The sequence below is a fragment of the Patagioenas fasciata genome, chromosome 36, assembly GCF_037038585.1.
Source record: "Patagioenas fasciata isolate bPatFas1 chromosome 36, bPatFas1.hap1, whole genome shotgun sequence".
NCBI lineage: Eukaryota > Metazoa > Chordata > Aves > Columbiformes > Columbidae > Patagioenas > Patagioenas fasciata.
In genome coordinates this window covers 3,327,693-3,351,228 of record NC_092555.1, presented here as the reverse complement: position 1 = coordinate 3,351,228, position 23,536 = coordinate 3,327,693, and the positions used below count along the sequence as shown (strand labels likewise).

Here is a 23,536-nt window from a genome sequence, read left to right as displayed (position 1 = left end):
CCAAGGGTCACCCAAAGGGTAAATTAGGGCTCAACTAAGGGTCAACCAAGGGGACCACCCAAAGGGACCCAACCAAGGGACCCAACCAAGGGACCAACCAAGGGACCCAACCAAGGGACCCAACCAAGGGACCCAACCAAGGGACCCAACCAAGGGCCACCCAAGGGCAACCAAAGAGCCACCCAAAGGGCCCAACCAAGGGACCAACCAAGGGGCCCAACCAAGAGGCCCAGCCAAGGGGCTCAGCCAAGGGACCAACCAAGGGGACCCAACCAAAGGGCTCAGCCAAGGGACCAACCAAGGAGACAAACCAAGGGGCCAACCAAGGGACCCAACCAAGGGACCAACCAAGGGCCACCCAAAGGGTAAATTAGGGCTCAACTAAGGGCCAACCAAAGGGCCACCCAAAGGGCAACCAAAGGGCCACCCAGAGGGCCCAACCAAGGGGCCCAACCAAGGGGACCAACCAAGGGGACCAACCAAGGGACTCAACCAAAGAGCCACCCAAAGGGCCACCCAAGGGCCCAACCAAGGGGCCCAACCAAGGGGCCCAACCAAGGGGCTCAGCCAAGGGGGCCAACCAAGGGGCTCAGCCAAGTGTCACCCAAAGGGTAAATTAGGGCTCAACTAAGGGCCACCCAAAGGGACCACCCAAAGGGCCACCCAAGGGCAACCAAAGGGCCACCCAAGGGCAACCCAAAGGGCCACCCAAAGGGCCAACCATGGGACCAACCAAGGGGCCCAACCAAGGGGCCCAACCAAGGGCCAACCAAAGGGTAAATTAGGGCTCAATTAAGGGCCAACCAAAGGGCCACCAAAGGAGCCACCAAAGGGGCTGAACTAAGGCTCAACCAGGGCCAACCAAGAGGCCAACAAGAGGCCAACCAAGGGCCAACAAAGAGGCCGAACTAAGGCTCAACCAAGGCCAACCAAGAGCCAACAAAAGGCCAACCAAGAGGCCCAACTAATGGCCCAACCAAGGCCCAACTAAAGGCCCAACTAGGGCTCAAACAAGGCCCAACTACAGGACAACAAAGGCCCAACAAGAGGGCCAACAAGAGGGCCAATTAGGGTCAACCAATGGCCCAACCAAATGGCCAAAAAGATGGCCAACAAGAGGGCCAACCAAGAGGCCCAACTAATGGCCAACCAAGGCCCAACTAAGGCCAACCAGGGCCCAACTAAGGCCAACCAGGGCCCAATTAGGGCCAACCAGGGCCCAATTAGGGCCAACCAAGACCCAACTAAGGCCAACCAGGGCCTAACTAAGGCCAACCAGGGCCCAACTAAGGCCAACCAAGACCCAACTAAGGCCAACCAAGACCCAACTAAGGCCAACCAGGGCCCAACTAGGGCCAACCAGGGCCCAACTAGGGCCAACCAGGGCCCAACTAGGGCCAACCAAAGCCCAACTAGGGCCAACCAGGGCCCAACTAGGGCCAACCAGGGCCCAACTAAGGCCAACCAGGGCCCAACTAAGGCCAACCAGGGCCCAACTAAGGCCAACCAGGGCCCAACTAGGGTCAACCAAGACCCAACTAAGGCCAACCAAGACCCAACTAAGGCCAACCAGGGCCCAACTGAGGTCAACCAGGGCCCAACTGAGGTCAACCAAGACCCAACTAAGGCCAACCAGGGCCCAACTAAGGCCAACCAGGGCCCAACTAAGGCCAACCAAGACCCAACTAAGGCCAACCAAGACCCAACTAAGGCCAACCAGGGCCCAACTAGGGCCAACCAAGACCCACCAACGGCCCAACCAAGCCCCGAACCAGCCCGCGGCAGCGTCACCTGGTTCTCCTCGAGCGTGAGGTCGCGGCCCTGGCTCTGGCTCTCCTCCTCCATGCGCTCCTCGAACTCCTGCCGGGCCTTCTCCACGGCGCCCATGTCCCGCTCCAGCTCGTCCATGTCCCCCTGTCGCTTCTTGTGCTGCTTCTGCGCGTTCTGCAGCGCCTTGCGCGCCGCCTCCAGCTTCTTGATCTTGTGAGACGTGTTCTCCTTGGCCTTGATGTACTGGGGACGCTTCTGGTTCAGCTCCGAGTCCTTTTCCCTATAGAAAATATAGGGTTATTTTATAACAGTGATGTGTTCTCCTTGCCCTTGATGTACCAGGGATGCTCCTGGTTCAGCTCCTGGTTCAGTCCTGAGTCCTTTTCCCTAGAAAATAGGATTATTTTATAATAGTGATGTGTTCTCCTTGCCCTTGATGTACTGAGGACGCTTCTGGTTCAGCTCCGAGTCCTTTTCCCTATAGAAAATATAGGGTTATTTTACAATAGTGATGTGTTCTCCTTGCCCTTGATGTACCAGGGATGCTCCTGGTTCAGCTCCTGGTTCAGTCCTGAGCCCTTTTCCCTGGGAAAATCGGGTTATTTTACAATAGAGCTGTGTTTCCAGAACTTCTCCCCATCTTTAATTTCGGGGGTTTCTCCCCCTTAATGTTAAAAGTTCGTCATTAATTTCCTCTTCGTATCTAATTAATTAACGTTAAGGGGTTTCAGAGCTTCTCACCTTTAATTTTGGGGGGGTCTCAAGCTCCTTTTCCTCCTCAATATCAATTAATTTGAAGCATTTCCAGAAGTTCTCACCCCCTTGAATTTTGGGGGTTTCTCCCCTTTCATTTTCATCTCTCCCCTTTCATTTTCAAAGTTCGTCATTAATTCCCTTTTTGGGTCAAATTAATTAATGTTAAGGGGTTTCAGGGCTTCTCGCCTTTAATTTTGGGGGGGTCTCAAGCTCCTTTTCCTCCTCAATATCAATTAATTTAAAGTCGTTATGGACCTTCTCACCATGTTTAATTTTGGGGGGGTCTCAAGCTCCTTTTCCTTCTCAATACCAATTAATCTGAAGCATTTGGAACTTAACATCATCTTTAATTTTGGGGGGGTCTCAACCTCCTTTTCCCTATTAAAATCAATTAATTTGAAGCATTTCCCAGACTCCTCATCATCTTTAATTTTGGGGGGGTCTCAAGCTCCTTTTCCTTCTCAATATCAATTAATCTGAAGCATTTGGAACTTCTCATCATCTTTAATTTTGGGGGGGTCTCAACCTCCTTTTCCCTATTAAAATCAATTAATTTGAAGCATCTCCCAGACTCCTCACCATCTTTAATTTTGGGGGGGTCTCAATCTCCTTTTCCTCCTCAATATCAATTAATTTAAAGTCGTTTTGGACCTTCTCACCATCTTTAATTTTGCGGGCGTCTCAAGCTCCTTTTCCTTCTCAATATCAATTAATTTGAAGCATTTGGAACTTCTCATCATCTTTAATTTTGGGGGGGTCTCAAGCTCCTTTTCCTTCTCAATATCAATTAATTTAAAGTCGTTATGGACCTTCTCACCATGTTTAATTTTGGGGGGGTCTCAAGCTCCTTTTCCTTCTCAACATCAATTAATTTGAAGTCGTTTTGGACCTTCTCACCATGTTTAATTTTGGGGGGGTCTCAATCTCTTTTCCTCCTCAACATCAATTAATTTGAAGTCGTTTCGGACCTTCTCACCACCTCTAATTTCGAGGGGGTCTCAAACCCCTTTTCCCAGCCAAAACTCCCTAACTTTGGGGGTATTTTGGAGCCTCCCCCAACCCCTTTTAGACCGGAGCCGGGGACGGGGGGGCGTTCCTCACTTGATCTCCTTCTCGATCTGCTGCTGCTCGCGCATCATCTTGCCCAGCTCCTTCTTGCGGTCCTTGAGCTCGTCCTCCACGCGGTCCATGCGCTTCTTGTCCTTGTCGATCTCGCGGTTCTTCAGGGCCAGCTCCTTGTTGAGCTTCTCGATCTCGGCCTCGTTGTGGTAGAGCTTGAAGAGCTGGAGCTGGACCTGAGCGCGCACCACTTCGTCCTTGAGGCGCTGGTACCGGTCAGCCTGGTGGTCACGGGGATGGGTGTTAGGGGGTGGGAGGGACCTCAAGGGGCATGCAGCGCGATCCCCCCGCCGGCTGCATGTACTATATACGTATATATACATATCTACATATGGGTTCCCCAAGTATATCCCAATAGTATCTGAGGAGAACCCCACTGGACCCAGCTGGTCTCCCATCCAAGTGCTGACCGGGGCCGACCCTGCTTAGCTTCCCAGACCAAGGGTTCTCAGGGTGCTATGGCCGCATGTACTACATACATATATATACTTACATACATACTTATATACATTTATATATACACATATGTATGTGTACATATATATATACACATATATGTATATAGCAGTTCCCCAAGTATATCCCGATAGTATCTGAGGAGAACCCCACTGGACCCAGCTGGTCTCCCATCCAAGTGCTGACCGGGGCCGACCCTGCTTAGCTTCCCTAGATCAGGTGTTCTCAGGGTGCTATGGCCCTATGTACTATATACATATATATACATATATACGCATACGTATATACACATACAGCTATATATATACATGTACATATAAATTCGCCAAGTATATCCCAATAGTATCTGAGGAGAACCCCACTGGACCCAGCTGGTCTCCCATCCAAGTGCTGACCGGGGCCGACCCTGCTTAGCTTCCCAGACCAAGGGTTCTCAGGGTGCTATGGGCCCATGTACTATATACATATACATACGTATACATACATATACGTGTATATATGGGTTCCCCAAGTATATCCTGATAGTATCTGAGGAGAACCCCACTGGACCCAGCTGGTCTCCCATCCAAGTGCTGACCGGGGCCGACCCTGCTTAGCTTCCCAGACCTCTCAGGGTGCTATGGCTGCATATACCATACACATACATATACCATATATATACATACTTATATATGGGTTCCCCAAGTATATCCTGAGAGCATCTGAGGAGAAGCTCAGGGGTTAATGTGGGGCTTTTCGGGGCGCATTTCAGGGCTTTTCCAGATGATTTTTCAGGGGTTTCCCATGGGTTTTGGGCGCTATTTTGGGGTTTTGGGGGGCGCTATAGTGGGGTTTTTGGGGGTGCAATTTTGGGGTTCTTTGGGGTGCAATTTTGGGGTTTTTCGGGGCGCTATTTTGGGGTTTTCAGGGGCGCTATTTTGGGGTTTTCGGGGGCGCTATTTTGGGGTTTTTAGGGGTGTAATTTTGGGGTTTTGGGGGCGCTATTTTGGGGTTTTAAGGGGTGTAATTCAGGGGTTTTTGGGGTGCTATTTTGCGGTTCTTAGGGTGCTATTTTGGGGTTCTTAGAGTGCAATTTTGGGGTTCTTTGGGGTGCAATTTTGGGGTTTTTGGGGCGCTATATTGGGGTTTTCAGGGCGCTATTTTGGGGTTTTTTGGGCGCTATTTTGGGGTTTTGGGGGCGCTATTTTGGGGTTTTCGGGGCGCTATTTTGGGGTTTTTGGGGGTGTAATTTTGGGGTTTTGGGGGCACTATTTTGGGGTTTTAAGGGGTGTAATTTGGGGGTTTTTGGGGTGCTATTTTGCGTTTTTTTGGGGCGCTATTTTGGGGTTCTTAGGGTGCTATTTTGGAGTTCTTGGGGGCGCTATTTTGGGGTTCTTGGGGTGCAATTTTGGGGTTTTTGGGGGTGCAATTTTGGGGTTTTTGGGGGCGCTATATTGGGGTTTTTGGGGGTGTAATTTTGGGGCTCTTCGGGGTGTAATTTTGGGGTTTTGGGGGTGCAATTTTGGGGTCCTTTGGGGTGCAATTTTGGGGTTTTTGAGGGTGTAATTTTGGGGATTTGGGGGCGCTATTTTGGGGTTTTTTGGGCGCTATTTTGGGGTTTTGGGGTGTAATATGGGGGTTTTTGGGGTGCTATTTTGCGTTTTTTTGGGGTGCTATTTTGGGGTTCTTAGGGTGCTATTTTGGAGTTCTTGGGGTGCTATTTTGGGGTTTTTGGGGGCGCTATTTTGGGGTTTTCGGGGTGCAATTTTGGGGTTTTTGGGGGTGCACTTTTGGGGCTTTTGGGGGCGCAATTTTGGGGTTTTTGGGGGCGCAATTTTGGGGTTTTTTGGGGCGCTATATTGGGGTTTTTGGGGGTGTAATTTGGGGGTTTTTCAGGGTGCAATTTTGGGGTTCTTCGGGGTGTAATATTGGGGTTTTTCGGGGCGCTATTTTGGGGTTTTTTGGGCGCTATTTTGGGGTTTTGGGGGCGCTATTTTGGGGTTTTGGGGGCGCTATTTTGGGGTTTTGGGGGTGCAATTTTGGGGTTTTTGGGGGCGCTATATTGGGGTTTTTGGGGGTGCAATTTTGGGGTCCTTTGGCGTGCAATTTCGGGGTTCTTGGGGTGCAATTTTGGGGTTTTCGGGGTGCAATTTGGGGGTTTTTGGGGGTGCAATTTTGGGGTTTTTGGGGGTGCAATTTTGGAGTCCTTTGGGGTGTAATTTTGGGGTTCTTGGGGTGCAATTTTGGGGTCCTTTGGGGTGCAATTTTGGGGTTATTGGGGTGCAATTTTGGGGTCCTTAGGGGCGCAATTTTGGGTCCTTTCCACCTGATCTTCACGGCTTTCCCACTCTTTCGCGTGGCGCCATCTGCGCCTTTCCGGGCCGCTCCCCCGCACTCTTCGCGGGCCATTTTCCGGGGGGTTTTTCGGGGCGCTCGATGGGGATTTTCGGGGCGATTCCGGGGCACCCACCTCCTCCTTCTCCTGCTTGGCCTCCTTGCGCTCGGCGGCGATGTTCTTCTTGCGGTGGTAGTTGAACTGCGTGTCCTCCTCCGCCTTCACCATCTCCTTACGGCGCCGCTCGTACTCGGGCGCCAGCTCCCCCGAGCGGCTGATCTCCTCAAACAGGGCCGTGCGCTCCTTGGGGTTCTTCATGGCGATGGACTCCACCGCGCCCTGAAACGGGACCCCAAAATACCTCTGATACACCCCAAAATGCTCCCCAATCCAGGGGTGCCCCAATAGTCCCACCAAGTCCACATATGGGCCCAAAAATCCATGTAAAGTGCCCCAAAATGCACCCCAAGACCCCCATTCCTTGGGGTTCTTCATGGCGATGGACTCCATGATGCCCTGAAAGGGGGGGACCCCAAAAGCCATGTAAAACACCCCAAAATGCTCCCCAATCCAGGGGTGCCCCAACAGTCCCACAGCATTCAGATACAGGCCCCAAAATCCATGTAAAGTGCCCCAAAAGTCCACATAAAGTGCCCCAAAATGCACCCCAAGACCCCCATCCCTTGGGGTTCTTCATGGCGATGGACTCCACCGCGCCCTGAAACGGGACCCCAAAATACCTCTGATACACCCCAAAATGCTCCCCAATCCAGGGGTGCCCCAACAGTCCCACAGCATTCAGATACAGGCCCCAAAATCCATGTAAAGTGCCCCAAAATGCACCCTAAGACCCCCATTCCTTGGGGTCCTTCATGGCGATGGACTCCATGATGCCCTGAAATGGGACCCCAAAATCCCTCTGTTACACCCCAAAATGCTCCCCAATCCAGGGGTGCCCCAACAGTCCCACCAGATCCACATACGGGCCCGAAAATCCATATAAAGTGCCCCAAAAGTCCACATAAATAGCCCCAAAATGCACCCCAAGATCCCCATCCCTTGGGGTTCTTCATGGCGATGGACTCCATGATGCCCTGAAAGGGGGGGACCCCAAAATCCCTCTGATACACCCCAAAATGCTCCCCAATCCAGGGGTGCCCCAACAGTCCCACAGCATTCAGATACAGGCCCCAAAATCCATGTAAAGTGCCCCAAAAGTCCACATAAAGTGCCCCAAAATGCACCCCAAGACCCCCATCCCTTGGGGTTCTTCATGGCGATGGACTCCATGACGCCCTGAAATGGGACCCCAAAATCCCTCTGTTACACCCCAAAATGCTCCCCAATCCAGGGGTGCCCCAACAGTCCCACCAAGTCCACATATGGGCCCAAAAATCCATGTAAAGTGCCCCAAAATGCACCCCAAGACCCCCATCCCTTGGGGTTCTTCATGGCGATGGACTCCATGATGCCCTGAAAGGGGGGGACCCCAAAAGCCATGTAAAACACCCCAAAATGCTCCCCAATCCAGGGGTGCCCCAACAGTCCCACAGCATTCAGATACAGGCCCCAAAATCCATGTAAAGTGCCCCAAAAGTCCACATAAAGTGCCCCAAAATGCACCCCAAGACCCCCATTCCTTGGGGTTCTTCATGGCAATGGACTCCATGATGCCCTGAAACGGGACCCCAAAATCCCTCTGTTACACCCCAAAATGCTCCCCAATCCAGGGGTGCCCCAACAGTCCCACAGCATTCAGATACAGGCCCCAAAATCCATGTAAAGTGCCCCAAAATGCACCCTAAGACCCCCATCCCTTGGGGTTCTTCATGGCGATGGACTCCACCGCGCCCTGAAACGGGACCCCAAAATCCCTCTGTTACACCCCAAAATGCTCCCCAATCCAGGGGTGCCCCAACAGTCCCACAGCATTCAGATACAGGCCCCAAAATCCATGTAAAGTGCCCCAAAATGCACCCCAAGACCCCCATCCCTTGGGGTTCTTCATGGCGATGGACTCCATGATGCCCTGAAATGGGACCCCAAAATCCCTCTGTTACACCCCAAAATGCTCCCCAATCCAGGGGTGCCCCAACAGTCCCAATGCATTCAGATACAGGCCCCAAAATCCATGTAAAGTGCCCCAAAATGCACCCCAAGACTCCCATTCCTTGGGGTTCTTCATGGCGATGGACTCCATGACGCCCTGAAAGGGGGGGACCCCAAAAGCCATGTAAAACACCCCAAAAATGCCCCCCAATCCAGGGGTGTCTTGCGAGTCCCATCGAATACACGTATGGTCCTATAAGCCCATATAAAGTGCCCCAAAATCCACACAAATAGCCCCAAAATGCACCCTAGGACCCCCATTCCTTGGGGTTCATCAGTGTGGACTCAACCACGTTCTAAAAAGGGGGGGACCCCAAAAACATCCACACAGAGCACCCCAAAATGCTCCCCAATCCAGGGGTGCCCCAACAGTCCCACAGCATTCAGATACAGGCCCCAAAATCCATGTAAAGTGCCCCAAAATGCACCCTAAGACCCCCATCCCTTGGGGTTCTTCATGGCGATGGACTCCATGATGCCCTGAAATGGGGGGACCCCAAAATCCCTCTGATACACCCCAAAGGGACCCCCAATCCAGGGGTGCCCCAACACTCCCACTTAACCCCCCAAACCCCTCCTCAAACTCCCACTTCCCCTCCCTAAACCCCCCCATTGACCCCCCAAACCCCCCTGTTGCCCCTGCAAAGCCCCTCAAAACCCCCCATTGCTCCCCCCAAACCCCCACTTATCCCCCCAAAACCCCCCCATTGACCCTCCCAGACCCCCCCAAACCCCCTCTAAACCCCCCAAACCCCCCCACTAACCCCCCCAAACTTCCCCCAAACTCCCACTTCCCCTCCCTAAACCCCCCCATTGACCCTCCCAGACCCCCCAAACCCCCCCATTGACCCTCCCAGACTCCCCCATTGCCCCCCAAACCCCCCAAAAACCCCATTGACCCCCCCAAACCCCCACTTCCCCTCCCTAAACCCCCCCATTGACCCCCCCATTGACCCCCCAAACCCCCCTGTTGCCCCTGCAAAGCCCCTCAAAACCCCCCATTGCTCCCCCCAAACCCCCACTTATCCCCCCAAAACCCCCCCATTGACCCTCCCAGACCCCCCCAAACCCCCTCTAAACCCCCCAAACCCCCCCACTAACCCCCCCAAACTTCCCCCAAACTCCCACTTCCCCTCCCTAAACCCCCCCATTGACCCTCCCAGACCCCCCAAACCCCCCCATTGACCCTCCCAGACTCCCCCATTGCCCCCCAAACCCCCCAAAAACCCCATTGACCCCCCCAAACCCCCACTTCCCCTCCCTAAACCCCCCCATTGACCCCCCCATTGACCCCCCAAACCCCCCTGTTGCCCCTGCAAAGCCCCTCAAAACCCCCCATTGCTCCCCCCAAACCCCCACTTATCCCCCCAAAACCCCCCCATTGACCCTCCCAGACCCCCCCAAACCCCCTCTAAACCCCCCAAACCCCCCCACTAACCCCCCCAAACTTCCCCCAAACTCCCACTTCCCCTCCCTAAACCCCCCCATTGACCCTCCCAGACCCCCCAAACCCCCCCATTGACCCTCCCAGACTCCCCCATTGCCCCCCAAACCCCCCAAAAACCCCATTGACCCCCCCAAACCCCCACTTCCCCTCCCTAAACCCCCCCATTGACCCCCCCATTGACCCCCCAAACCCCCCTGTTGCCCCTGCAAAGCCCCTCAAAACCCCCCATTGCTCCCCCCAAACCCCCACTTATCCCCCCAAAACCCCCCCATTGACCCTCCCAGACCCCCCCAAACCCCCTCTAAACCCCCCAAACCCCCCCACTAACCCCCCAAACTTCCCCCAAACTCCTACTTCCCCTCCCTAAACCCCCCCATTGACCCTCCCAGACCCCCAAAACCCCCCCATTGACCCTCCCAGACTCCCCCATTGCCCCCCAAACCCCCCAAAAACCCCATTGACCCCCCCAAACTCCCACTTCCCCTCCCTAAACCCCCCCATTGACCCTCCCAGACCCCCCAAACCCCCCTGTTGCCCCTGCAAAGCCCCTCAAAACCCCCCATTGCTCCCCCCAAACCCCCACTTATCCCCCCAAAACCCCCCCATTGACCCTCCCAGACCCCCCCAAACCCCCTCTAAACCCCCCAAACCCCCCCACTAACCCCCCCAAACTTCCCCCAAACTCCCACTTCCCCTCCCTAAACCCCCCCATTGACCCTCCCAGACCCCCAAAACCCCCCCATTGACCCTCCCAGACTCCCCCATTGCCCCCCAAACCCCCCAAAAACCCCCATTGACCCCCCCAAACTCCCACTTCCCCTCCCTAAACCCCCCCATTGACCCTCCCAGACCCCCCAAACCCCCCTGTTGCCCCTGCAAAGCCCCTCAAAACCCCCCGTTGCTCCCCCAAACCCCCCCTTAACCCCCCAAAACCCCCCCATTGACCCTCCCAGACCCCCCAAACCCCCCTGTTGCCCCTGCAAAGCCCCTCAAAACCCCCCATTGCTCCCCCCAAACCCCCACTTAACCCCCCAAAACCCCCCCATTGACCCTCCCAGACCCCCCCAAACCCCCCCATTGACCCCCAAACCCCCCCAAAACCCCCCCAAACCTGAAAGACGAGGAAGTTCCTGGCCTTGATGAGGATGCCCAGCTTCTCCAGCTCCTCGCTGTACTCGCTCAGCTGCACCACGCGGTTGTTGATCTTGTACTCCGACGAACTCCCTGCACCCAGCAATTCGGGGGGTTCAGAGCAGCCCCCCCAAACCCTGCCCCCCCAAAGGGGTACCCCAAAACCTCGTACCCACGATGACGCGGGCGAAGGTGCGATCCTCGGCGCCCTCCTCCGAGTACACCATGCTGACGAAGGCGCGGTTGGCGGCCGGTTTCCCCACCGGAGCCCCGTGGATCAGATCCCGTAAGGTTTTCACTCGCAAATTGCTCGTTTTTTCCCCCAAAACGAAACTGATGGCGTCCATCAGGTTGGATTTACCTGTGGGGAAAATGGGGGTGAGGGGGGGACACCCCAAGAGTTGACAGGGGGCTCTAAGGCTTGGGGGGACCCCAAGATTTAAGAGGAGTCCACAGAAGGGGGAAGATTGGAAGAAGGGGGAAGAATGGGTGGGAGAATGAAGGGGGGACCCAAAGACTTAAGAGGGGACCCCAAGACTTGAGGGGGGCTCTAAGGCTCAAGGGGGGTCCCCCAGACTTGAGGGGGGCTCTAAGGCTCAAGGGAGGACCCCAAAACATGAGGGGGGTCCACAGAAGGGGGAAGATTGGAGGAAGGGGGAAGAATGGGTGGGAGAATGAAGGGGGGACCCAAAGACTTAAGAGGGGACCCCAAGACTTGAGGGGGGCTCTAAGGCTCAAGGGGGGTCCCCAAGACTTGAGGGGGGCTCTAAGGCTCAAGGGAGGACCCCAAAACATGAGGGGGGTCCACAGAAGGGTGAAGATTGGAGGAAGGGGGAAGAACGGGTGGGAGAATGAAGGGGGGACCCAAAGACTTAAGAGGGGACCCCAAGACCTGAGGGGGTCTCTAAGGCTCGGGGGGGACCCCAAGATTTGAGGGGGGCTCTAAGGCTCAAGAGGGGTCCTCCAGATTTGAGGGGGGGCTCTAAGGCTCAAGGGGGGACCCCAAAACATGAGGGGGGTCCACAGAAGGGGGAAGATTGGAGGAAGTGGGAAGAATGGGTTGGAGAATGAAGGGGGGACCCAAAGACTTGAGGGGGGTCTCTAAGGCTCAAGGGGGGTCCCCCAGACTTGAGGGGGGCTCTAAGGTTCAAGGGGGGACCCCAAAACATGAGGGGGGTCCACAGAAGGGGGAAGGTTGGAAGGAAGTGGGAAGAATGAGTTGGAGAATGAAGGGGGTCCCAAGGGCTCTGGGGGTTCCCAAGACCTCAGGAGGGTCCCCAGGGCTCAAGGGGGGACCCCAAAACTTGACGAGGTTCCCCAGGGAATGGGGAGGGGACCCCAGGGAATGGGGGGGGTAGAAAAGGAGGCTGAAGGAAGCGGGAAAGGGGCGAGACCCCCCAAAAAAGAGGGGGGGGGGCACCCCATGGAACTCAGGGATCCCCCGCAAGGCCTCACCGGAGCCGTTGGGGCCGATGATGGCGGTGAAGCGGCGGAAGGGCCCGATGATCTGGCGGCCTTTGTACGACTTAAAGTTCTCGATCTCGATGAGCTTGAGGAAACCCATGGCGGCTGGGGGGGGGGGAACGGCTGAGGGGACCCGGGGGGAACGGCTGAGGGGACGGGGAACGAACGGCCCCGGGACGGGCGGGAAAAGCGGCGGCTACGGCGGCCGCGGCGGGAGACGGCAGCGCCCTCCGCCGATTGGCTCCCGCCGCCGTCACTCTTCCGCTACTCCCCACCCCCTCGCTTCCTATAGGTCAGCGAGTTGCGTGCGCGGCGCTGATAGGTTCTCCCCGCCGTCACTCTTCCCGCTGCTCCCCGCCCTCCCTGTGGTGGAGCTGGGTCGTTTGCATGCGGGGCTCCGATTGGTGGAGCGGGGTCATTTGCATGGAGCGTACCAAGGTGGGGCGGGGCGGGGGGGGGGAGGAGGGAATGGACCGTCCCGTTGCTATAGGAACGGAGGGGGCGGCGCCGCAAAACCCAGGGATTTTGGGCAAATAGTTGGTTTATTAGTGATGATTTTTTGCACAGAGAAGCGGGGGGGTGTCCCCCCCTTTGTCCCGCTCCCCTTTACCCGCCCTGCACCCCCCCGGCCGGGGGTTTGCACGAGGGTTTTGCACACGGAACGCTCGTGCAACCCCTCCCTTTGCACGACGACCTCGCGATCCTCGTGCAAATCCCCACCCCCCCCCCCATTGCAAAGCAAGTTCTCGGTCCTCGTGCAAGCCCCACGCCCTTGCACAAGAGCCCCCCCTTGCACAAGAGCCCCCCCCCTTGCACAAGAGCCCCCCCTTGCACAAGAGCCCCCCCTTGCACAAGAGGGCCCCCCTTGCACAAGAGCCGCCCCTTGCAGAAGAGATGAAGCTGTCGGTGTAAAGATCCTCGTGCGAATTCCAGGTCATGGTGAGTCCTTGTGCAAGCCCCGTCCCCTTGCACAAGAGCCCCCTTGCACAAGAGCCACCCCCATTGCACAAGAGGGGTGCCCCATTGCACAAGGGCCCCCTCCCTTGCACAAGAGGGGTCCCCCGTTGCACAAGAGCCCCTCCTCCCCTTGCACAAAAGCCACCCCCAGTTCACAAGAGCCCTTCCCCTTGCACAAGAGGGCCCCCCATTGCACAAGAGCTCTTCCCCTTGCACAAGAGCCACCCCCATTGCACAAGAGGTGCTCCCCTTGCACAAGAGCCCCTTTGCACAAGAGCCACCTTTCACAAGAGCCCTTCCCCTTGCACAAGAGCCACCCCCCTTGCACATAAACCCTCCCATTGCACAAGAGCCCCTTTTCACAAGAGGTGCTTCTGTTGCACAAGAGCCACCCCCTTGCACAAGAGCCACCCCCTTGCACGAGAGCTCTTCCCCTTGCACAAGAGCCACCCCCAGTTCACAAGAACTCTTCCCCTTGCACAAGAGTCCCCTTGCACAAGAGTCCCCTTGCACAAGAGCCACCCCCCTTGCACAAGAGCCACCCCCTTGCACAACAACCACCCCCTTGCACGAGAGCTCTTCCCCTTGCACAAGAGCCACCCCCAGTTCACAAGAGCTCTTCCTCTTGCACGAGAGTCCCCTTGCACAAGAGCCACCCCCTTGCACAACAACCACCCCCTTGCACAAGAGCTCTTCCCCTTGCACAAGAGCCCCCCCCAGGCTCAGGCTGGGGGAGCCAGAATCCACCCGCCCGTGCTCCAATCCTCGTGCAAGGCCGGTGTGACCCCTGGTGTCACCCCCGGTGTGACCCCCAGTGACCCCCGGTGACCCCCGGTATGACCCCCGGTGTGACCCCTGGTGTGAATCCCGGTGACCCTGGCGAGCCGGGTGACCCCAGTGCAGTCAGGGCCGGGGGGTCCCTGGTGACCCCGGTGACCCCAGTGCAGTCAGGGCCGGGGGGTCCCTGGTGACCCCCGGTGACCCCGGTGACCCCGGTGCGGTCATGGCCGGGGGGTCCCTGGTGACCCTGGTGACCCCCGGTGACCCCGGTGCGGTCATGGCCGGGGGGTCCCTGGTGACCCCTGCTGACCCCAGGTGACCCTGGTGCGGTCATGGCCGGGGGGTCCCTGGTGACCCCGGTGACCCCGGTGACCCCAGTGCAGTCAGGGCCGGGGGGTCCCTGGTGACCCTGGTGACCCCCGGTGACCCCGGTGCGGTCATGGCCGGGGGGTCCCTGGTGACCCTGGTGACCCCGGTGACCCCGGTGCGGTCATGGCTGGGGGGTCCCCGGTGACCCTGGTGACCCCGGTGCGGTCATGGCCGGGGGGTCCCCGGTGACCCCGGTGACCCCGGTGACGCGGTGACCCCGGTGACCCCAGTGCGGTCATGGCCGGGGGGTCCCTGGTGACCCCGGTGACCCCGGTGCGGTCATGGCCGGGGGGTCCCTGGTGACCCCGGTGACCCCGGTGCGGTCATGGCCGGGGGGTCCCTGGTGACCCTGGTGACCCTGGTGAGGTCATGGCCGGGGGGTCCCTGGTGACCCTGGTGACCCCGGTGCGGTCATGGCCGGGGGGTCCCTGGTGACCCCCGGTGACCCCGGTGCGGTCATGGCCGGGGGGTCCCTGGTGACCCTGGTGACCCCCGGTGACCCCGGTGCGGTCATGGCCGGGGGGTCCCTGGTGACCCTGGTGACCCCGGTGCGGTCATGGCCGGGGGGTCCCTGGTGACCCTGGTGACCCCGGTGACCCCAGTGCTTTCATGGCCGGGGGGTCCCTGGTGACCCCTGGTGACCCCGGTGACCCCGGTGACCCCGGTGACCCCGGTGACGCGGTGACCCCGGTGACCCCGGTGCGGTCATGGCCGGGGGGTCCCCGGGGCGGCTCGGCAGGGGCACAGGATGCGGCCCACGGCGCGGGACACGCTGGTGCTGAACGCCCCGTAGATCCAGGGGTTGGTGCAGCTGGTCAGGCTGGCCAGCAGCATCAGGATGGTGAACGCGGGCCCTGCGGGGACACGGGGGCGTGGGGGACGCGGGGGGACATCCCCACACCCCCAACCCCATCTCCCCACGTCCCCAACCCCATCCCCACGTCCCCAACCCCATCCCCATGTCCCCATGTCCCCATGTCCCCATGTCCCCATCCCCATGTCCCCATCCCCACATCCCCATGTCCCCATCCCCACATCCCCATATCCCCAACCCCATCCCCATGTCCCCATGTCCCCATCCCCATGTCCCCAACCCCATCCCCACGTCCCCATCCCCATGTCCCCAACCCCATCCCCATGTCCCCAACCCCATCCCCATGTCCCCATGTCCCCATGTCCCCATCCCCACATCCCCAACCCCATCCCCACGTCCCCATCCCCATGTCCCCAACCCCATCCCCATGTCCCCAACCCCATGTCCCCAACCCCATCCCCAAACCCCCAACCCCATCCCCACGTCCCCAACCCCATGTCCCCAACCCCATCCCCACACCCCCAACCCCATCCCCATGTCCCCATCCCCATGTCCCCAACCCCATCCCCACGTCCCCAACCCCATCCCCATGTCCCCATCCCCATGTCCCCAACCCCATCCCCACGTCCCCAACCCCATCCCCATGTCCCCAACCCCATCCCCACATCCCCATCCCCACACCCCCAACCCCATCCCCATGTCCCCATGTCCCCACATCCCCAACCCCATCCCCACGTCCCCAACCCCATCCCCACGTCCCCATCCCCATGTCCCCAACCCCATCCCCATGTCCCCATCCCCATGTCCCCAACCCCATCCCCACGTCCCCATCCCCACCCCCATGTCCCCATCCCCACATCCCCAACCCCATCCCCATGTCCCCATCCCCATGTCCCCAACCCCATCCCCACGTCCCCATCCCCATGTCCCCAACCCCATCCCCACGTCCCCATCCCCACATCCCCAACCCCATCCCCACATCCCCATCCCCACACCCCCAACCCCATCCCCATGTCCCCATGTCCCCACATCCCCAACCCCATCCCCACACCCCCAACCCCATCCCCATGTCCCCATGTCCCCACATCCCCAACCCCAACCCCACGTCCCCAACCCCAACCCCACGTCCCCATCCCCATGTCCCCAACCCCATCCCCATGTCCCCATCCCCATGTCCCCATCCCCATGTCCCCAACCCCATCCCCACATCCCCAACCCCAACCCCACATCCCCAACCCCATCCCCATGTCCCCATCCCCATGTCCCCAACCCCATCCCCACATCCCCAACCCCAACCCCACATCCCCAACCCCATCCCCATGTCCCCATCCCCACGTCCCCATCCCCATCCCCGTGTCCCCAACCCCATCCCCACCTCCCCAACCCCATCCCCCCCTCCCCACCCCCCCACGTCCCCCAACGTCCCCCCACATCCCCAAACATTTGTCCCCCCCCCTCACCTTCAACAGGCGCCCGGGGGTCCCAGACGGCCCAGAGCTGCGCGCAGAAGAAGGGGGCCCAGCACCCCACGTACACCCCCAGCACCACCATGGCCATGCGGTGGCTCTTGGCCCTCGCCCTCCCCAGCCCCTGTCCCCTGTGTCCCCTCAGCGCCCGCGTCACCGCCACCTGCAGCCCCCCCAGCAGCGCCGCCGGGGCCACCAGCACCGCCAGGGCCACCCAGGTCACGTAGGCGCGGGCCCCCCAGGGCTGCACGAAGGTGGCCCAGCAGTCGCGTTCGCCGGCCCCCACCTCCCGCTGGCCAAAGATGCCGACCTGGGGCAGCCCGAACAGCAGCGCCAGCGTCCAGGCCGTGGCCAGCGGGCCCCAGCGTGACCGCACGCGCGTGGCCGTGGCCCGGAGCCACCCTATGGTGGCCCCCAGATACCCTATGGTGGCCCCCAGATACCCTATGGTGGTCCGGAGATACCCTATGGTGGTCCGGAGATACCCTATGGTGGTCCCCAGACACCCTATGGTGGCCTGGAGATAGCGCATGGTGGCCCGGGAATGGCTGCTGGGGGCTTGGGATGAGCCTGTGGGGGCTTGGGACACCCCTATGGTGGCTTGGGACACCCCTATGGTGGCTTCTGAGACCCCTATGGTGGCTTCTGAGACTCCTATGGGGGCTTGGGACATCCCTATGGTGGCTTGTGGGCAACCTGTGGTGGCTTGGGACACCCCTATGGTGGCTTGTGGGCAACCCGTGGTGGCTTGTGATGCCCCTATGATGGCTTGGGACACCCCTATGGTGGCTTCTGAGACTCCTATGGGGGCTTGGGACATCCCTATGGGGGCTTGTGGGCAACCTGTGGTGGCTTGGGACACCCCTATGGTGGCTTGTGGACAACCCATGGTGGCTTGTGACGCCCCTATGGTGGCTTCTGATCCCCCCATAGTGGCTTGGGACCCCCCTATGGTGGCCCATGTCCCCCCCATGGTGGCTTCTGATCCCCTCATAGTGGCTTGGGACCCCCTTATGGTGGCCCATGTCCCCCCTATGGTGGCCTGTGACCCTCCTATGGTGACTTGTGGCCAACTCATGGCGGCTTGTGACCCCCCCATGGTGGCTTGTGGCCCTCCTATGGTGGCTTGGGACCCACCTACGGTGGCTTGGGACCACCTTGTGGTGGCCCGTGACCCCCCCATGGTGGCTTGTGATGCCCCCATGGTGGCCCATGTCCCCCCCATGGTGGCCTGTGACCCCTCTATGGTGGCCCATGTCCCCTCCATGGTGGCCCGTGACCCCCCCATGGTGGCTTGTGACCCCCCCATGGTGGCCCATGTCCCCCCCATGGTAGCCTGTGACCTCTCTATGGTGGCCCATGTCCCCCCCATTGTGGCCCATGTCCCCTCCATGGTGGCCCGTGACCCCCCCATGGTGGCCTGTGACCCTTCTAAGGTGGCCCACGTCCCCTCCATGGTGGCCCATGTCCCCCTTGTGGTGGCCCGTGACCCCCCCATGGTGGCCCGTGACCCTCCCATGGTGGCCCATGTCCCCCCCATGGTAGCCTGTGACCCCTCTATGGTGGCCCGTGACCCCCCCATGGTGGCTCGTGACCACCCTATGGTAGCCTGTGACCCCCCCCTGGTGGCCCGCGTCCCCCCCCCGGTGGCCTGTGACCCCCCCCTGGTGGCCCGCGTCCCCCCCTGGTGGCCTGTGACAAGCACCTCATGGCCACCTGGGGGGACGAGGGGGGTGACGGTGACATCAGGGGGACATGGGGGGCTGGGGACACTGTGGTCACGGGGGGCTCTGTGGCCACCACGGTGCCATTGGGGCTCGGTGGCCCCACGGGGGGACCCGGGGGGCACAGAGGCGCCGTGGCGGTGGCCGTGTCCCCATTGTCCCCATTGTCCCCATTGTCCCCTTGTCCCCAGCCCCCGGTGGGTTCCCAGGTGCCATCCCAGGTGTCCCTGCGTCCCCGCGCCCCGTCCCCATTGTCCCCAATGTCCCCACATCCCCAACATCCGTGTCCCCGCACCCTGTCCCCATCGTCCCCATTGTCCCCAATGTCCCCAGTGTCCCCACATCCCCAACACCCAGGTCTCTGCTCCCCATTCCCGTTGTCCCCGTTGTCCCCACGTCCCCAGCACCCCAATTGTCCCCACGTGCCACCCTTGCTGTCACCAGTGTCCCCATTGTCCCGCTGTGCCCCATCCCCAGTGTCCCCAGTGTCCCCACGTCTCCGTCCCCAACACCTGATGTGTCCCCACACCCCATCCCCAGTGTCCCCAATGTCCCCACGTCCCCATCGCCAGCACCCAGTGACTCTATGTGTCCTTTCCCCAGTGTCCCCAGTGTCCCCCATGGCCCTATGCACCCCATCCCCATTGTCCCCAATGTGTCCCCGAGCTCCATTGTCCCCATTGACCCCAATGACTCTACGCACCCCATCCCCATTGTCCCCATTGTCCCCAATGACCCCAATGACTCTATACACCCCCTCCCCATTGTCCCCATTGTCCCCATTGTCCCCATTGTCCCCATTGACCCCAATGACTCTACGCACCCCATCCCCATTGTCCCCATTGTCCCCAATGACCCCAATGACTCTATACACCCCCTCCCCATTGTCCCCATTGTCCCCATTGTCCCCATTGACCCCAATGACTCTACACACCCCATTCCCATTGTCCCCATTGTCCCCATTGTCCCCATTGTCCCCATTGTCCCCATTGACCCCAATGACTCTACTCACCCCATCCCCATTGTCCCCATTGTCCCCAATGACCCCAATGACTCTACGCACCCCATCCCCATTGTCCCCATTGTCCCCATTGACCCCAATGACTCTACTCACCCCATCCCCATTGTCCCCATTGTCCCCATTGTCCCCATTGTCCCCATTGACCCCAATGACTCTACTCACCCCATTCCCATTGTCCCCATTGTCCCCAATGACTCTACGCACCCCATCCCCATTGTCCCCATTGTCCCCATTGTCCCCAATGACTCTACACACCCCATCCCCATTGTCCCCATTGTCCCCAATGACTCTACTCACCCCATCCCCATTGTCCCCATTGTCCCCAATGACTCTACGCACCCCATCCCCATTGTCCCCATTGTCCCCATTGTCCCCATTGTCCCCAATGACCCCAATGACTCTACACACCCCATCCCCATTGTCCCCATTGTCCCCAATGACTCTACTCACCCCATCCCCATTGTCCCCATTGACCCCAATGACTCTACACACCCCATCCCCATTGTCCCCAAGGTGTCCCCGAGCCCCCTCCCCATTGTCCCCATCATCCCCCCCCCTCCCCCCCCAACACCCCCCCCTCCCCCGCGTGCCACCCCCGCTTCCCCCACATCCCCACCTCCCCCACCCCCCCCTCCTCCTTCCCCCACCCCCCCCATGTCCCCCACGTCCCCAATGTCCCCCTAGGGGTCTACAGATGGCCCGGTGCCGGTCGTAGGCCATGGCCACGGCCACATAGGCCGAGGCGAACATGGCCACCCCTTGCAGGTACTTGGTGACACGACAAAGGACGTCGGGTCCCCGGAAGCGATCGGTGACGTCCCAAAGCAATTGGGGCAACACTTGTCCCCCCGCCACCCCCAGGTCGGCCACGCTGAGGTGACAAAGGTAACGGCGCAAGGGGGCGGCCGGGCGGGGGCGGCTGGGACCTTGACCCCGGGTCAAGGCCACCAGCACCAGGACGTTCCCGGCCAGGGCCAAGGTCAAGACCACGGCCAGGACGGCGACTTCGGCTGCGGCCAAGGCCACGTCCCGGGGGGGCCAGGGGGTGCCCGATGGGCTGGGGGGAGCCGGGGGGGTCTATGGGGAGAAAAGGGGGGTCAGGGGGGTCTATGGGGGGGAAAGGGGGGGTCTATGGGGGGGAAAGGGGGGTCTATGGGGGGGAAAGGGGGGTCAGGAAAGGGGGGTATGGGGGGGTTAGGGGGGTCTATGGGGAGAAAAGAGGGGGGTTAGGGGGGTCTATGGGGGAGTTAGGGGGGTCTATGGGGGGGTTATGGGGGGAGTTAGGGGGGTCTATGGGGGGTTATGGGGGGAGTTAGGGGGGTCTATGGGGGGGTTATGGGGGGAGTTAGGGGGGTCTATGGGGGGGAAAGGGGGGTAAGGAAAGGGGGGTATGGGGGGGTTAGGGGGGCCTATGGGGGGAAAAGGGGGGGTCTATGGGGAGAAAAGAGGGGGTCTATGGGGGGGAAGGGGGGTCTATGGGGGGGGTTATGGGGGAGTTAGGGGGGTCTATGGGGAGAAAAGGGGGGTCAGGGGGGTCTATGGGGAGGAAAGGGGGGTCTATGGGGGGGTTATGGGGGAGTTAGGGGGGTCTATGGGGGGGGAAAGTGGGGTCTATGGGGGGGAAAGGGGGGTCAGGAAAGGGGGTATGGGGGGGTTAGGGGGCTCTATGGGGAGAAAAGGGGGGTCAGGGGGGTCTATGGGGAGAAAAGGGGGGGGTTAGGGGGGTCTATGGGGGAGTTAGGGGGGTCTATGGGGGGGAAAGGGGGGTATGGGGGGGTTAGGGGGGTCTATGGGGGGGGTTATGGGGGAGTTAGGGGGGTCTATGGGGGGGAAAGGGGGGTCTATGGGGGGGTTATGGGGGAGTTAGGGGGGTCTATGGGGAGAAAAGGGGGGGGTTAGGGGGGTCTATGGGGGAGTTAGGGGGGTCTATGGGGGGGTTATGGGGGGAGTTAGGGGGGTCTATGGGGGGTTATGGGGGGAGTTAGGGGGGTCTATGGGGGGTTATGGGGGGAGTTAGGGGGGTCTATGGGGGGGAAAGGGGGGTAAGGAAAGGGGGGTATGGGGGGGTTAGGGGGGCCTATGGGGGGAAAAGGGGGGTCTATGGGGGGGAAAGGGGGGTCAGGGGGGGTTATGGGGGGAGTTAGGGGGGTCTATGGGGAGAAAAGGGGGGTCAGGGGGGTCTATGGGGAGGAAAGGGGGGTCTATGGGGGGGTTATGGGGGAGTTAGGGGGGTCTATGGGGGGGAAAGTGGGGTCTATGGGGGGGAAAGGGGGGTCTATGGGGGGGAAAGGGGGGTCAGGAAAGGGGGTATGGGGGGGTTAGGGGGCTCTATGGGGAGAAAAGGGGGGTCAGGGGGGTCTATGGGGGGAAAGGGGGGTCTATGGGGGGGTTATGGGGGAGTTAGGGGGGTCTATGGGGGGGAAAGGGGGGGTCTATGGGGGGGAAAGGGGGGTCTATGGGGGGGTTATGGGGGAGTTAGGGGGGTCTATGGGGAGAAAAGGGGGGTCAGGGGAGTCTATGGGGAGCAAAGGGGGGGGGTTAGGGGGGTCTATGGGGGGAAAAGGGGGGGTCTATGGGGGGGAAAGGAGGGTCTATGGGGGGGGTATGGGGGAGTTAGGGGGGTCTATGGGGGGAAAAGGGGGGGTCTATGGGGGCAAAGGGGGGTCTATGGGGGGGTTATGGGGGAGTTAGGGGGGTCTATGGGGAGAAAAGGGGGGTCAGGGGGGTCTATGGGGAGAAAAGGGGGGTCTATGGGGGGGTTATGGGGGAGTTAGGGGGGTCTATGGGGGGGAAAGGGGGGTATGGGGGGGTTAGGGAGGTCTATGGGGACAAAAGGGGGGTCATGGGGGTCTATGGGGAGGAAAGGGGGAGGTTAGGGGGGTCTATGGGGGGGTTATGGGGGAGTTAGGGGGGTCTACGGGGAGAAAAGGGGGAGGTTAGGGGGGTCTATGGGGGGAAAGGGGGGTCTATGGGGGGGTTATGGGGGACTTAGGGGGGTCTATGGGGAGAAAAGGGGGGTCTATGGGGGGGTTATGGGGGAGTTATGGGGGTCTATGGGGGGGAAAGGGGCTGGTTTGGGGGGGTTGGGGGTCTATGGGGGAAAGGGGGGTTGGGGGGTCTGGGGAGGGGGGGGTTTTGGGGGGGTTATGGGGGTCTATGGGGAGAAAAGGGGGGTCTATGGGGGGGGTTATGGGGGAGTTAGGGGGGTCTATGGGGGGGAAAGGGGGGGTCTATGGGGGGGGGAAAGGGGCTGGTTTGGGGGGGTGGGGGGTCTGGGGAGAAGGGGGGGGTTAGGGGGGTTTTGGGGGGGGTTATGGGGGTCTATGGGGAGAAAAGGGGGTTAGGAGGTGGGGGGGGTTTGGGGGGGTTTGGGGGTACCGGGGGGGGTCTGGGGGTAGAGGGGGGGCTTGGGGGGGGGGTTTGGGGGTTCTATTGGGAGAAAGGGGGGGGTTAGGGGGGAGCTATGGGGGGGGTCTATGGGGAGAAGGGGGGGTTAGGGGGTCTATGGGGGGTGGGGTTTTGGGGGTTCTATGGGGGCTTTGGGGGCGCTTAGAGAGGGGGTGGGGGCAACAAGGGCAGCGCCCCGGACGCCTGGGTCCCCTCTTACCTCCATATTTGGTTGGGGGGGGGGCGGGGGGCGCTCCCCGAACGCCTGGGTCCCCTTTGGCAGCAGTGAAGCGGCTGCTGGTGGGACTGGGAGAGCACTGGGCGGACTGGGAGGGGACCCAGGCGTCCGGGTACCCCCCCCACCCGGCTTTACCCCCAGGGGACCCAGGCGTCCGGGTACCCCCCCCACCCGGCTTTACCCCCGGGGGACCCAGGCGTCCGGGTACCCCCCC

At 60.1% G+C, this 23,536-nt stretch overlaps 2 protein-coding genes across 2 annotated transcripts in view; both read right to left on the bottom strand.

The window, feature by feature from the left end:
* The window catches only part of SMC1A (structural maintenance of chromosomes 1A), a 43,152-nt gene extending 30,368 nt beyond the window's left edge, over nt 1–12,784 (bottom strand). The window contains exons 1-6 of the mRNA XM_071801253.1: nt 12,558–12,784; nt 11,275–11,463; nt 11,083–11,195; nt 6,551–6,754; nt 3,628–3,866; nt 1,792–2,050 (exon numbers count right to left, since the gene is read on the bottom strand). Of these exons, the coding sequence (XP_071657354.1) occupies nt 1,792–2,050; nt 3,628–3,866; nt 6,551–6,754; nt 11,083–11,195; nt 11,275–11,463; nt 12,558–12,666 (1,113 nt within the window). The 5' untranslated portion in view covers nt 12,667–12,784. The remainder of the gene's footprint in view (nt 1–1,791; nt 2,051–3,627; nt 3,867–6,550; nt 6,755–11,082; nt 11,196–11,274; nt 11,464–12,557) is intronic.
* A 1,981-nt stretch (nt 12,785–14,765) lies between these two features.
* Nucleotides 14,766–23,430, bottom strand: LOC139826177 (vasopressin V2 receptor-like). The gene is made up of 4 exons (XM_071801201.1): nt 23,305–23,430; nt 20,363–20,774; nt 16,947–18,140; nt 14,766–15,526 (listed from the first exon to the last, which is right to left on the bottom strand). Exons 1-4 carry the CDS (start codon nt 23,308–23,310, stop codon nt 15,378–15,380), a joined length of 1,761 nt encoding a protein of 586 aa, XP_071657302.1. The 5' UTR covers nt 23,311–23,430; the 3' UTR covers nt 14,766–15,377.
* Nucleotides 23,431–23,536: the final 106 nt, after the last annotated feature.